Here is a 14,193-nt window from a genome sequence, read left to right as displayed (position 1 = left end):
TAAAAAAAATGGGTGCAGGACACTGCAATAAGCAGAACAGTCACCACCTGACTGCCCATGTCCTACAATGCAATGTTCTGTTAATTTTCCCATTCACGCTCTAAAAATGTAAATTGGGTTTAATTAAATAAACTGGTCACAAACCCTGCCCCCCCCACCCGCCTATCCAAGCTCCCATTTGACTTAATTGGAGCCAGTTAAACCTGAAATATAAAGGTGAAACACTTTCTGGCACTATAAGATAAAATATTTCTATTAAAAAAAAAAAAACACAAGAGAAACAAATAACTAAAATAACCAAATAGTAAGAAAGTGCCTGAAACATGTTACCAGCATTTAGAGCCCTTTCAGATACAAGGCAGAAAAAGGTATAAAGTAGTTTAAGAAACCAAAACAGAACAAAATATATGGATTTTCCATTAAATTTCCAGGGAAGGTCCATAAATGTACATTAATGAAGGTCAACAGGGTCTGATGTTCACACTGCGCTAAGTCTGTTCATCTATACTCAGATGATCTGTGTCTGAAGATCTTAAACATTTGGTTTCCTCTTCCTTTTTCCTTCTTTCTAGTTCCCATTCCACAAAGGTGTCAAAGAGGCTGGGCCAGGCCTCATCCTCACTGTAGTTGCTAAGGTCGGGTCCAATCACCTGAGTAAAGTTTAGGAACATGTTCCATGTGTCTCGGGAGATTCCCTTGATTCCTGAGGGGTTCTCAATTAGGAAGTCTAACCATTGGTCCAAAATGATGGGTTTGTTCTGGGTAAATACTAACTTCCAGAGGGCAATGGCTATTTCCCGGTGAAGTGACCGCTGCCCTTCTTCTGAGTCCAAGCCAAATTGAAAAGTGAAGCGATAAAGATCCTTAAACTTATCTTCTTGCTTGGCTTCATTTAAGAGATTGGAAAACCTGTTGCATATTCCTTCAATGCTGTCTGCATTTATTGCCTTGCATCCTTCAAAAAACTCTTTCCTGCAAGGAAGCAAGAGAAAAAAAAAAAACAACAAATCTGAAAAGTTCATTGAAACAAAAATTATTTTGGAAATTATTAACTGTGTATGGAAAGGATAGACAAATACTGGTTAGCAGTTAGGGTGGAGGGGGAGGCACTAGGCAGTTAGTAATTGCACCCCTTGTAGCAAGCCTCAGACTAGACATCACTGTAACCTCTTGCTTTACAGTTCTCTTAGGCTGAAAAAGTGATGTAAATGTATTAACTGCATATTTACAAAAGTGGATTTTTTATTAAGGGAATATGCATCACTTTATATTAACCGCTTGCCGACCGCCGCACGACTATATACTGCGGCGTTCAGCCCCTCACAGGCAGAGTGACGTATCGGTACGTCACTAGCCTGGGAGGGTCTGGGGAGCGAGCGCGCGCGGGTCACGGACCCCCCCGCGCGTGTGACACTCTGCGATCAGCGGGGGAGAGGGAGAAAGTCAGGCAGCTTGTGTAAACAAGCTGCCTGTCATTCTCCTCGGTGTAAAGACACTGATCACACGGATCTACTATGTAGATCTGTTGATCAGTGTCCTTACAGCTCAAGCCACAGCCAATCACAGTAGAAAGCAGGTCCCTAGGGACACACACAGCCCCTCCCTCCCAAATAAAGTTAACCCCTTCACTACCAGTGTATTTTTACAGTAACAGTGCATATGTATAGCACTGATTACTGTAGAAATGTCACTGGTAACCCCAAAAGTGTCAAAAATGTCAGTCAAGGGTCCGATCTGCCCGCCCCAATGTCGCAGTAACGCAAAAAAAAAAAAAAAAAAAAAAAAAAAACGCAGATCGCCGCCATTACGCGTAAAAAAAAAAAAAAAAAAAAACAACAAAAATGACAAAAATCTTTCCCTTTGTTAGTAAACGCGATAACTTTTGCGCAAACCAATCAAAATACGCTTTTTGCGATTTTTTTTACTAAACATAGGTAGCATAAAACAAATTGGCCGAAAATGTTAAAAAATTTTGATTTTTACATTTTTTTTGGGGGGAATTTCATATAAAAAAAAATGTGAAAAATATTGTTATTTTTGCAAAATTGACGCTCTTTTTTTGTTTATAGCGCATGATCAAAAAATCGCACAGGTGATCAAATACCACCAAAAGAAAGCTCTGTTTGTGGGGAAAAAAAAGGACGCCAAATTCGTTTAGGTACAGCGTCGCACGACCGCGCAATTGTCCGTTAAAGTCACGCAGTGCTGAATCGCAAAATACCCCCTGGTCGTTTAGCAGCCAAATCCTCCGGGCTTAAGTGGTTAATCAGACTTTGCGTTACAGCAAAAGAGCAACTCTGATTTTCTAGAGATTACTGCACATACTGCTACATTAATTACATACACTTGCTAGGTCCTTCTTATGCTTAAAGGCTTTTCACCATCAACATATCGGTACAAGTAAACCTTTCAGCTATTACATGCCTTATTTTGGACTCGGTGACAAATACTAGAGGTCTGTGCTGGTCTACATAATGCAGGCAGATCATGGCAGGTGGGAGGGGGTCATGCTTTGCCTCCATGATCAAAAGAACTGATATCCATTGAATTAAAGGGGTGGGCCAGGGACAATGGGCTAGAGAGAAAAGGGCTAGAGGATGTGGAATGTATGCCAGCCAGGAAATAAGGTGACTTTCTGCAGCTTCTAAAGCGCACTGAGTGAAGCTTACAGTGTGCAGTGAAATCAGAGTAAGCAATTTCAATGCAGCAGAGGAACCTGTATAACTGTGCAAGACTGAAGGTAAGGCTAGAGTTGGGCTTTAACCAGACAGGTCTTAAAGCAGTTCTTCAGTCCTCTATTAAAAAATTACAATACCTGTAGCGACTTTCGATAATTAGACACTTACCTCTCCCAGGATCCAGCCGTGACCTCACCTGGCCGGTTTCTCTTGCAGGCTTTGGTCCCCAGGCACACCGGCTGGCTGTGACTGCCTGCGGCTTCACAGCTGACTGCTCACTTCCCTTGTGTGAGCCACCCTGTGCTATCTGATTGGTCCCACAGCTTTCTGGGACCTGTGACATGTCCCAGAAGGCTGAAAGGGGAGGAGGGGGCTGAACTTCTGCTTGGATCGCCGTGGCTATCTATCCTGAATTAAGGGAATGGGTACCTCCTCTCAAAAACATAGGTAACCCCCCCCCCCCCCCCAAAAAAAAAATAAATAAAAAATGTTGTGCCAAAAATTTAAGGAAAAGAGGGGGAGGAGAAGAGTGCAACTTCCCCTTTTGAGTGACGATCTGGTTTAATCCCCAAAATGATGCAGAAGTTTATTTTTCAATGTGACAAATAATTAATCAGACATGACCCTAGTGTAGTCAAGGGGTTTACAGTGATTGTAGACAAATTAGTATTACTTGAGGTAACTCAATGAAAGGACACTGAAAAACACATCAGGGATGGGGAAAAAAATCTTTAACTGCTGCCAAAGTGCATCTACTAAAGACTGACTTAGGTAAGGGGGGGGGGGGGGTACACCTATGCAGTCAAATATTTTCTTTTTTTTTTATTGGAATTAATTTAAACCACTTTGCAGTTATTGGTTTTCACTTTGACATGAAATCAATTTCAGATCAGAGGAAACACAAAGCATAACTAAACCCAAACAGAACAAGTTAACAGATTGTAGTTTCAAGATCCTTTACAAGTACTAAAAATACCTGCTGAGCTTTGCCGAATTGTCCCTGCCACCTCCTGTAAACTCAACTGCAAGCAAAACAATATTATCTTTTATTTTGTAAACCATTCCCCATGTAATGGAAATCAACATGGAAGACATATTTGTAGTCCCACCTGAGGACCACCAGGTGAAACTAAATGGAAAAAAAAGCGTGAAAGACCAAAACTAAATGTAGCGGCCATTTCTAAAGACTGATCAGCTGCAATGTATTACATTATTGTTTCTGGTTTTAAATTGACTTGCAATTTAAAGTTCTTGCATTAAGTACACATACCTAGTAAACTTGCACATGGTTGCAGCCTGGAATTTCCAAGCTAGAACTAACACTCTAAACTCCGTTGGGTCCACACTCAGATCATTACAAAACCGTTCCATGCCTTCTTCTAAGATGGCATCTTCCCGTTCATCCTTGTATCTCCTAAATAATTCTTCAATCCTTTGCAAGGATGACACTTCTGCTCCCAGCCCTGGCTCTTTCTTCTTTCCATCACCACTTGGTGCCTGGGGAGGACATGACTCTACTGTGGCATCCTGTGCTTTCTTTGTTCCATTGACCAAGATGTCTCCTGAGGCTTTACCACCAGCAGATGGGTGTTCTTCCTTGTGTCCTGAGCTTCTCTTATGTGACTTGTTAGAGTCCCTTTCACCGTTTTTACTGCCTAGTGTGGATGATGGATTTTTACACTTGGTGACACACTGGCCCATGTTGAGTGTGTCCAGTTTTAGAGCAGTCTGTCTTGTACCAGACACTGTCTCGGCCAATGTGCGATACACATCAACATACCCTCCTGAGAAGCTGTCTAACCTAGAAAATAAAAGAGAAGTTAAATGTTAGCTAAAGAAAAGTACCCATTATACTATCAAAGCACAATATTTGTAATCATCATCTGTTCCATTCTTCTGGATTAGTGTTACAACTAGAGAAAAAAAGAAAAAACACGTTACAGATTCTGTGTAACACCTCTGTGCAAAGTAAAGTGATATCACTTTATCCATGTGCAGTTTTATAGTACACCTCTGTGCACTGTACAGTATCATGTTAACCATGCACTCTGTGTACTGTATAGAAATAGAACCTTATCTGTGCAGTTCTATAATACACCTATGAGCCCTATACAGCAATATCACTGAGTGCAGTTCTAGAAAACACCCCTGCGCACTAAACAATCTCACTTTTTCAGCATGCAGTTCTGTAGTACACCTGCGTGTACTGTAAAATCTTATCACTATTGGCGCTTTTCCACTGCATGGAACCGAACGGTTCGGCTCGCTTTTGTGCTTATCCACTGCTGGTACCGCATGGTATAGTGTAGGAACGGTTCGATACGGTACGGCGGCGCTTTTCCACTGCATGGAACCGAACCGAATTTGGGTCCTGTGTTCCTCCTATTGAGGAATGCAGGTCTCTGTTTATCCAGTGAGCCCATCCACCACAGTGTTAGAAAGCACCCCCCAGGCACACATTAACCCTTTGTTCGCCCAGGTGGAAACCCCTTCCCTGCCAGTGTCATTAGTACAGTAATAGTGCATATTTTTAGCACTGATTACTGTAGTAATGTCACTGGTCCCCCCCAAAATTGTCAAAAATGTCAGTTAGGTGTCTGATCTGTCCGCCGTATTGTCAAAGTCCCGCTAAAAATCACTGATCGCTGCCATTATTAGGAAAAAATAAATGAATAAAAATGACAAATCTTTCCCCTAGTTTGTAGACACGATAACTTTTGCACAATCCAATCAATATACACTTATTGGGATTTTTTTTACCAAAAATGTGTAGCAGAATACATATTGGCCTAAAATTATGAAAACATTTTGATTTTTAAATTTGGAATGTTACATAGGAGAACGTAAAAAACTGCTGTGTAATTGGGCCTATAAAATACCTGGCTGATCCTGCCTGGTTCTGCTCCAACCCCTGTAAACTGACCACGGTTTATCATGGCTGCTGAGCCCTGACACTGATCAATTTACATGCCTCCGTCATCCGCAGCTCTCCTCGGTCCCCCTCTCCCTGCCCCTCAGCTCTGTGTCAGGGCCTGCCCCTCCCCTCCTGCTGCTGAAATAACTGACATTTTTAGGCAATCCCGTGTTCGATAATGCTATGTGCCCCATTAAAAAAATGCCACTCTGTTCCTCATTTTAGAGCGCTGCTTGACGCTCACATGGCCGCCTGTCGCTGTCCTCCTGACTGATGCCAGCAGGGGATTCTCAGCCCCTTCCGTTGTAGCCGTCAGATCAGAAGAGGGAACGGCGGGAGGTCATGTGACCACCTCTCTGAAATAAGGAATAGAATGGCATTTTTTAAATAAAGCACATACACTAGGGCGCATAGCATTATCCAACACGGGATTGCCTGAGAATTACCAAGTGGGGTACAACCACTTTAGGGCTACATGCATAAATGTTATGCCTTCCTGAAGCAGCTGGCAAGACTGGCAAAACCCACTGGGTCACTGGTTTCCACAGATCCCACTAAGAATAAATATTTTGCTCTCTAAAGATGGATTTTATATATGAATAAAAAATATTTTAGTTATGAGCTCTGGATTGAGTAAGGAAGGATTAGAACACCTTATATTGCTGCTCATGTCCCCACTAGGTAGATTCACCCTCTCAAATTTTCTTGTTGACTAATGTTCAAAGTTCTCAACAAGAAGTGACGGAAAATCTCCCACTGCAAATACCTGATCCAATGACAACTAAGGAATCTCCCTCACTTCGTTAGGATTTCAAATCACTTCCTGTAGCTTCTACAAGACAGGAAGTGAAAGGAAATCTAATGGGACACAGACAGCCAATGGAGATGGACAGAGCGGCCCTGAACCTCCTCTTCTCGGGTCCCCCACCGGCACTCCTGGCTCCTCCTATTTGTCCAGTGCCCCCATGGGAAGCCGCTTTCCATGGGGCACTAGTGTATGCTCGATCCCAAGCCCCGCTGCTGCGTCCATTGACACAGACAGTGGGACTCTGCCCCGTCCCCCACCACAGACTTTGATTGACAGCACTCCCAGTGCCCCAGCAAAGCCAGTGAGACCAGGAAAAGGGGAGAAAAAAAAAAGAAAAAGCTGCAGATGTGCACAGCGCTGGATCGAATGAGGGCTCAGATAAGTATGGGGGGGGGGGGGCAACATTGGATGCCTAAAAATGTTTTACCTTAACCACTTTAAATTCATTTCATTTTGGTTTTAACAATACAAAAAGGTGAAAAAGTCCAAGGTGTTGAACACCTATACAAACCAATGTAGGCATTTTTCACAGAACACAATAGCAATCTGCTCTGAGTTATAATTGGTGTACCCCCTCTCAAAATACAGCAACTTGACCAATAGCCGTTATATTAAATAAATATAAATATGTAAGATAATATGTAAGATAACATAAAAAAGAAGATATTCTGCAATCAAGATGCTCTGTACTAAGGCCTGTCAAAATAACATACAAATTCCATTTTCGCTTGGTGCAAGGACTGAGAACGTTAAAGTGCTGCTAAACCCACCACAGTAAAAATCAGTCTGTATATGCAATAAAGCATGCTTGTTATACTCACTGTGGAACCTAAAGGAATAATCCCCTGTATTGTGTAAAAATGCTGTTTGATCCTGTCTTCTCTGATCCTCCCCTTCTTACACAGTCCCCAAACCATCTCCTAATAGTACAGAGCCTTGGGGCATGCTTAGTTTGGTGTGTATTGCTAGAGAGTTTATTTTTTTTTTTTCTTGGGAGGGAGCATGTGATCAGCATAGGGCCAAACAGCACTGTCCAGACAGAGGGACAGGGGTCCTGCAGCCTCATAGGACAATCAGGGGAGAATGAAAACTTCTTCTACAAGCTTTAACCAGTTAGTGACAGAAGTCACAAGACTGCTATATACTGTTGATGAGAAAAGGTATTTAGCAGTTTATATTTACTAAACAATTGCATTTCCAAGTTGTGTGTACTGATATAATAAATGCAGGGTCTTGGGTTTAGTAACACTTTAAGCACTCTAAAGAGACCACTGAACACAACTGGTCCTCTTAGAAAAAAAAAAAAAAGACCAAACAGAAATGGCAACAGACATTAGACAGCCATAATTGACCTACAGAAGTCCCCAATTAGGAAAACAAGCAAATGATTTGTGGAATAGATTTTTTTTATAGCTGCACCAATCAGTATGGCTTTAAACCATAAAATGAGCCATAACCATGACTGAAAACAAGCAGCTGTCACACCTTCATTTAACAGAGCTAGTTATTTTAACAAGGCCCTTGTGACCTTGGCACAGTTGAACAGCAGTCTGTTTATGCCAGGCCATAGCAGAATTGATATCTAAATACCAGCCTTAAAGTGGAACTATAGAAAAAAAATAAAAAAACATATATGATGTAGTCGGTCAATAGCCTCAATACAGCCAGTCTGTTTTTTTGTGTCCTCGTAATATAGTTTTATTACTCTTATATACTGCTGGTAAAGCAGGCCATGCAATGCATTAGGGCTGCAACTAACAATTAATTTGTCTGTCGACTAATCTATCGATTATTTTTACGATTAGTCGACTAATCTAACGATTATTTTTAATTTTATTTTTTTTGCTTGAGTGTTTTTTTGATTAGCTAATTAATCCTGTAATTAATACAGACCCCTCAGTAAGCCCCCTCCCAGTACAGACCCCTCAGTAAGCCCTCCCAGTACAGACCCCATAGTAAGCCCCCTCCCAGTACAGACCCCATAGTAAGCCCCCTCCCAGTACAGACCCCATAGTAAGCCCCCTCCCAGTACAGACCCCACAGTAAGCCCCCTCCCAATACAGACCCCACAGTAAGCCCTCTCCCAGTACAGACCCCACAGTAAGCCCCCTCCCAGTACAGACCCCATAGTAAGCCCCCTCCCAGTACAGACCCCACAGTAAGCCCCCTCCCAGTACAGACCCCACAGTAAGCCCCCTCCCAGTACAGACCCCACAGTAAGCCCCCTCCCAGTACAGACCCCACAGTAAGCCCCCTCCCAGTACAGACCCCACAGTAAGCCCCCTCCCAGTACAGACCCCACAGTAAGCCCCCTCCCAGTACAGACCCCACAGTAAGCCCCCTCCCAGTACAGACCCCATAGTAAGCACTCTCCCAGTACAGACCCCACAGTGAGTAAGCCCCCTCCCAGTACAGACCCCATAGTAAGCCCCCTCCCAGTACAGACCCCATAGTAAGCACCCTCCCAGTACAGACCCCACAGTAAGCACCCTCCCAGTACAGACCCCACAGTAAGCCCCCTTCCCAGTACAGACCCCATAGTAAGCCCCCTCCCAGTACAGACCCCACAGTGAGTAAGCCCCCTCCCAGTACAGACCCCATAGTAAGCACCCTCCCAGTACAGACCCCACAGTAAGCACCCTCCCAGTACAGACCCCACAGTAAGCCCCCTTCCCAGTACAGACCCCATAGTAAGCCCCCTCCCAGTACAGACCCCACAGTGAGTAAGCCCCCTCCCAGTACAGACCCCATAGTAAGCACCCTCCCAGTACAGACCCCACAGTAAGCCCCCTCCCAGTACAGACCCCACAGTAACCCCCCTTACCAGTACAGACCCCACATTAACCCCCCTCCCAGTACAGACCCCATAGTAAGCACCCTCCCAGTACAGACCCCACAGTAAGCCCCCTCCCAGTACAGACCCCTCCCAGTACATACCCCATAGTAAGCACCCTCCCAGTACAGACCCCACAGTAAGCCCCCTCCCAGTACAGACCCCATAGTAAGCACCCTCCCAGTACAGACCCCACAGTAAGCCCCCTTCCAGTACAGACCCCGCAGTAAGCCCCCTCCCAGTACAGACCCCACAGTAAGCCCACCTCCCAGTACAGACCCCATAGTAAGCACCCTCCCAGTACAGACCCCACAGTAAGCCCCCTCCCAGTACAGACCCCTCCCAGTACATACCCCATAGTAAGCACCCTCCCAGTACAGACCCCACAGTAAGCCCCCTCCCAGTACAGACCCCATAGTAAGCACCCTCCCAGTACAGACCCCACAGTAAGCCCCCTCCCAGTACAGACCCCATAGTAAGCCCCCTCCCAGTACAGACCCCATAGTAAGCACCCTCCCACCTAGTACAGACTTAGTAAGCCCCCTCCCTGCAGCCAGTCAGTAGGAAAGACCCTAGATGTCTAGTATGTAGGACTGTGCCCACCCACTCATGTCCCAGGAGCTGTGGGGACTGACTGCTGGTAACATAAAGAAAGCCATGTGCACTCACTTGTTGGGCCCCCTCATTGAACTTCTGCAGGCTGAAGTCCTGGTCCAAGAAGGTCTGGATAAGGAGTACGTAGACTCTTGTTCTCATCCAGATGAAGGGATTGGGGAGGCTGGCGCTGCTTGCTGTACTCCCGCCTGATACATCGCTGCTCCGCTGCAGCTTGGGGCAGGAATGGGAGCCGCATGGGCTGAGCTTGGTCCCCTCAGACTCAAGCAGGACACTCGGAGCGCCGTCCACACATCCTGTGCACCTACTAATCCGTCCCCGGGAAACACAGGACTCAGCTGAAAGGGGCCGCTTACTACTAGGAGCCCGGGGAAGGTGATTTCACCCGGCCGGCAATGCTTCAAGCGGCGCTGCGGCCGGCCAGGGTGCGTGTGACGTCACGTGTAGACGCGTCGACGCCTTTCACGCACGTCGACGATTTTTTGTAGTCGACTACGTCGACTATGTCGACGCGTCGTGGCAGCCCTACAATGCATCCTCGTTGTAAGTTCACTTTTAAAAAATGTAAGCAGCTGGGCAGACAAGAGGATGGGCAGAGGGGCCAGCTGTCAATTTGTCCATTCCTGCGGTCAGTTTTTTAACACACCAACTTGTCATCACCACCCTGCCTCTTCACCTAGTCCAATCAGAGAATGCTTTGTGCTTTGCAAAAATGTAAAGTGAGCTTTAAACCACCATTAATTCTTCCACTTGCACAAAGTCAAGGAATTTGTAGGATTAGAGACAGGTGTATTAACCAGTTATACCAGGCATGTGCTAATGATCATCAACTTCATATGTCCTCAAAATATCAACCCAAACTAACCACTTCGGTCCTCCCAGGACCTCCTGCTCCCTAGCTCCCTTGTCACCTCCTCCCATGCTCCCCTTCCAGCGAGCTTCACCTATCCTTTGGAATTCCCTACCGCAATCTGTCTGGGTATCTCCTAATCCAGTGTATCTCAGTGACACCAGTGTTGACAGCGATGGGTTAAACAAGGTTGCTGTGCAGGCGATCAACACCATCCTTAACACTGATGACATCACTGGTTGTTAGGATGCTGGTGTCTGGAAGGTTTAAATAGTGCACAATAAAATCCTGTTGCTTTGTGCAACTAAAAGGCAGGCTTGATCCACCTGCTGGCTTGTATACATTTTTGGGCAATTTTTAGGCATCTTGCCAAGGCTCCCTTGAAGATACCTCAAGGCAGCCTGAATGAAAAAAGCGGTCCTAATCTATCCATCTTTAGACGATCCCTGAAAACCCCTCTCTTTAAAAGAAGCCTACTCTGCTTCTAACTAATACACTGTCTTTACATTCTGTATTACTTGACCCTCTCTGTTAAATTGCAAGTTCCAACGAGCAGGGCCCTTTGCTCCTCTTGTACCAAAATTGTATTGTAACTAATTTGTTTTGTAAAGTGCTGCGCAAACTGTTGGCGCTATTAAACCACTTCTGGACTGGAAGATTTTCCCCCTTAATGACCAGGTCATATTTTGCGATTCGGCACTGCGTTATTTTAAAGGACAGTTGCATGGTTGTGCGACGCTGTATCCAAATAAAATTGATGTCCTTTTTCCCCACAAATAGAGCTTTCTTTTGGTGGTATTTGATCACCTCTGCGATATTTATTTTTTGCGCTATAAACAAATAAAGAGCGACAATGCTGAAAAAAAAAAAAAAAAAAAAAAAAATGTATGTATATGTATATATGTGTGTGTGTGTGTGTATATATATATATATATATATATATATATATATATATATTTCACTTTCTATATAACATTCCCCAAAAAAAATAAATTTAAAATTCAAAATTGTTTAACATTTTAGGCCAATTTGTTTTCTGCTACATTTTTTTAAAAATCTTTTTTTTACCAAAAATAAGACGCAATAAGCGTATTTTGATTGGTTTGCGCTAATGTTATCGCATCTACTACTTATCTCCTGATCTCAAGCCATGGTCAGGTAGGACCAAGAAAGATAGCAGCCACAGCTGCTATAAATAATTGTTTGGGATACAAAGAAAAACCGACAGGTAATCTCAGGAGAAATACAGGCTGCTCTGAAAAAAAAAAAAAAAAATTGGATTTTTGACTTACCGTAAATTCGATTTCTCTGATATTCATTGACAGACACAGCTCCTGATCATCTTAACCATTGGGTTATACTGCCCCTTACAGGAGTGGGACACTAGGCAGAAAAAAAAAAAGCCTGGCTATGGGCAGTCCCAGGGGGGGGGGTATACTCCCTCTCTCTGCTATAGGTACTCAGTTTTGTTACAAGTAGTCTTAGAAGAAATACAACTCCACAGAGGGGTGAGTGCGGTGTCCGTCAATGATCATCAGAGAAATGGATTTTACGGTAAGTCAAAAATACAATTTTCTCTTCCGTTCATTGACGGACACAGCTCCTGATCTTTGTAACCTTTGCGATGTCCCAATGCAGTGTTAAGCATGAGGAGTGGGAACAGCAAAAAATTCCCAAGGCTAAACAATAGCCAACCAGACATCAGGAGCTTAACCAAAACAACTGGTGCCAACCTGAAAAGAACAATACAACCTTAAAGAGGACCAGGTCCTCTAAACAGCAGCCTGCAAAACTTTTCAGCCAAAAGAACCACCTGCAGATGCCAACACATCCACTTTATAGAGCTTTGTGAAAGTGTGCACTGACGAACAGGTGGCCTCTTTGCAATCCTGTGTCACTGACGCCTGATGACGGAAGGCCCAGGAGGCACTGAGCACCCAAGTAGACTGCACCTAGACAGAGGAAGGAGAAACCCGACCCCTGATGGAATAGGCCTGAATCACCATCTGCGACCATTTCCAGATGGATCAGACAGAGGAAGCAGACAACCCTTTCCTAGGCCCATCCATGAGCACAAATAGAGAGTCTGACTTCCTAAAAGACTCTGTAGCTGCCCGGTACACCCTAATTGCCCAAAACACATTCAAGGCATGCAAAGCAATTACCTTTGGATGTTTTGGCCTGGGACAAAGGGAAGGCAACACAATGACTTCATGCAAGTGAAAATCAAGATCCGAGCCACCGAAAAAGAGCATGGATGAACCCCAAGAGACTCACACCATGCAATATACGTCTTCCACGTACAATGGTAGATCTTCCTAGAAGTAGATTTCCTAGCTTTTAACAGCGTTGGAAACACTGACTCAGAAAAACATCTATCCATTAGCCAAGCCGTCAAAGCCAGCGACTATTATCCAGCAGATTATGCAGCAGAATGGAAGATTGGTCAGTGCACTTCTTGCCCCGCTGGTGATTGACATAAGCCATGGCCGTGGAACTGTCAGACTGAATGCGCACTGGACATCCCTGAAGATGATCCGTCCAATGTTCCAGGCACAGTCTGATCGCTCAGGAGGTCCAAGACATTGATTAGTAGTCTGGACTCTACAAGTGTCCAGATCCCCTGAGCAGAATTTTTGCTGAGGACGCCTCCCCAGCCGGACAAGCTGGCATGCGTAGTGACCACTGTCCAATACAAGGGGAGGAAGGATTTGCCCAGCTGTAGGAACACCGAAGAAGGAAGCCACCATATCAGGGACTCCTTTATTCCCCAGCTCAGCAGGATCCGATTGTCCAGAGACTGCAGATTCTTGTGCCATTTGGCCAGAATCTCCCTTGCAGGGACCGTGTATGGAACTGTGCAAACGGAACCGCCTCGAAGGTAGACACCATCAGGCCCAGCATCCACATGCAAATCCAGAGGGATGACCATCTGCTGGACAGCAGGAGACGAATTGCAGCCTGCAGTTTCTGGAGTTTGTCCAGAGGAAGGGGTACTCTAAGGCTGAGTCCAGAGTCAGACCCAGATAGTCCAGCTTTTTGGACAGAACCAGAGCAGACTTCTGAAAATTGAGAATCCAGCCAAACTCTCTCAAGCTCGTATGGGAATTTCCAGGGTTTTCACCAGAGCAGTAGGAGACTCCACTTGCAGAAGGGGGTCATCCAAGTAGCCCAGTACCACGATCCTCCATTGGCGTAACAATGCTAGCACCGGGGCCAACACTTTCATGAAGACCCGGGGAGCAGAGGCTAGACTGGATGGATAATGCTCCTCTCCCACAGCAAAGCTGAGGAAGTGATGGGAGACCGATACATATTGGAATGTGAAGGAAAGTGTCCTTGATATCAAATGGAGGCAAGAAAATCCCCCCGATTCAGGAAAGCCACCACCGTGCGAATGGACTCCATGCTGAACTTCTGAATCCGCACAAAGCAGTTCAGCGCCTTGAGGTCCAGAATTGGGCGCACCTTGCCTTCCTTCCTGGGGACTGTAAA

At 45.0% G+C, this 14,193-nt stretch overlaps 1 protein-coding gene across 1 annotated transcript in view; it reads right to left on the bottom strand.

Moving 5' to 3' along the window:
• Positions 1 to 209: 209 nt before the first annotated feature.
• Positions 210 to 14,193, bottom strand: part of DCUN1D3 (defective in cullin neddylation 1 domain containing 3) — a 67,300-nt gene continuing 53,316 nt past the window's right edge. The window contains exons 2-3 of the mRNA XM_082262263.1: positions 3,949 to 4,479; positions 210 to 972 (exon numbers count right to left, since the gene is read on the bottom strand). Coding sequence (XP_082118389.1) covers positions 489 to 972; positions 3,949 to 4,479 — 1,015 coding nt within the window. The 3' untranslated portion in view covers positions 210 to 488. The remainder of the gene's footprint in view (positions 973 to 3,948; positions 4,480 to 14,193) is intronic.

This window comes from Pelophylax lessonae (assembly GCF_965119305.1).
Source record: "Pelophylax lessonae genome assembly, chromosome: 6".
NCBI classification, from domain to species: Eukaryota; Metazoa; Chordata; class Amphibia; order Anura; family Ranidae; genus Pelophylax; species Pelophylax lessonae.
This window is presented reverse-complemented; position numbering and strand designations above follow the sequence as displayed.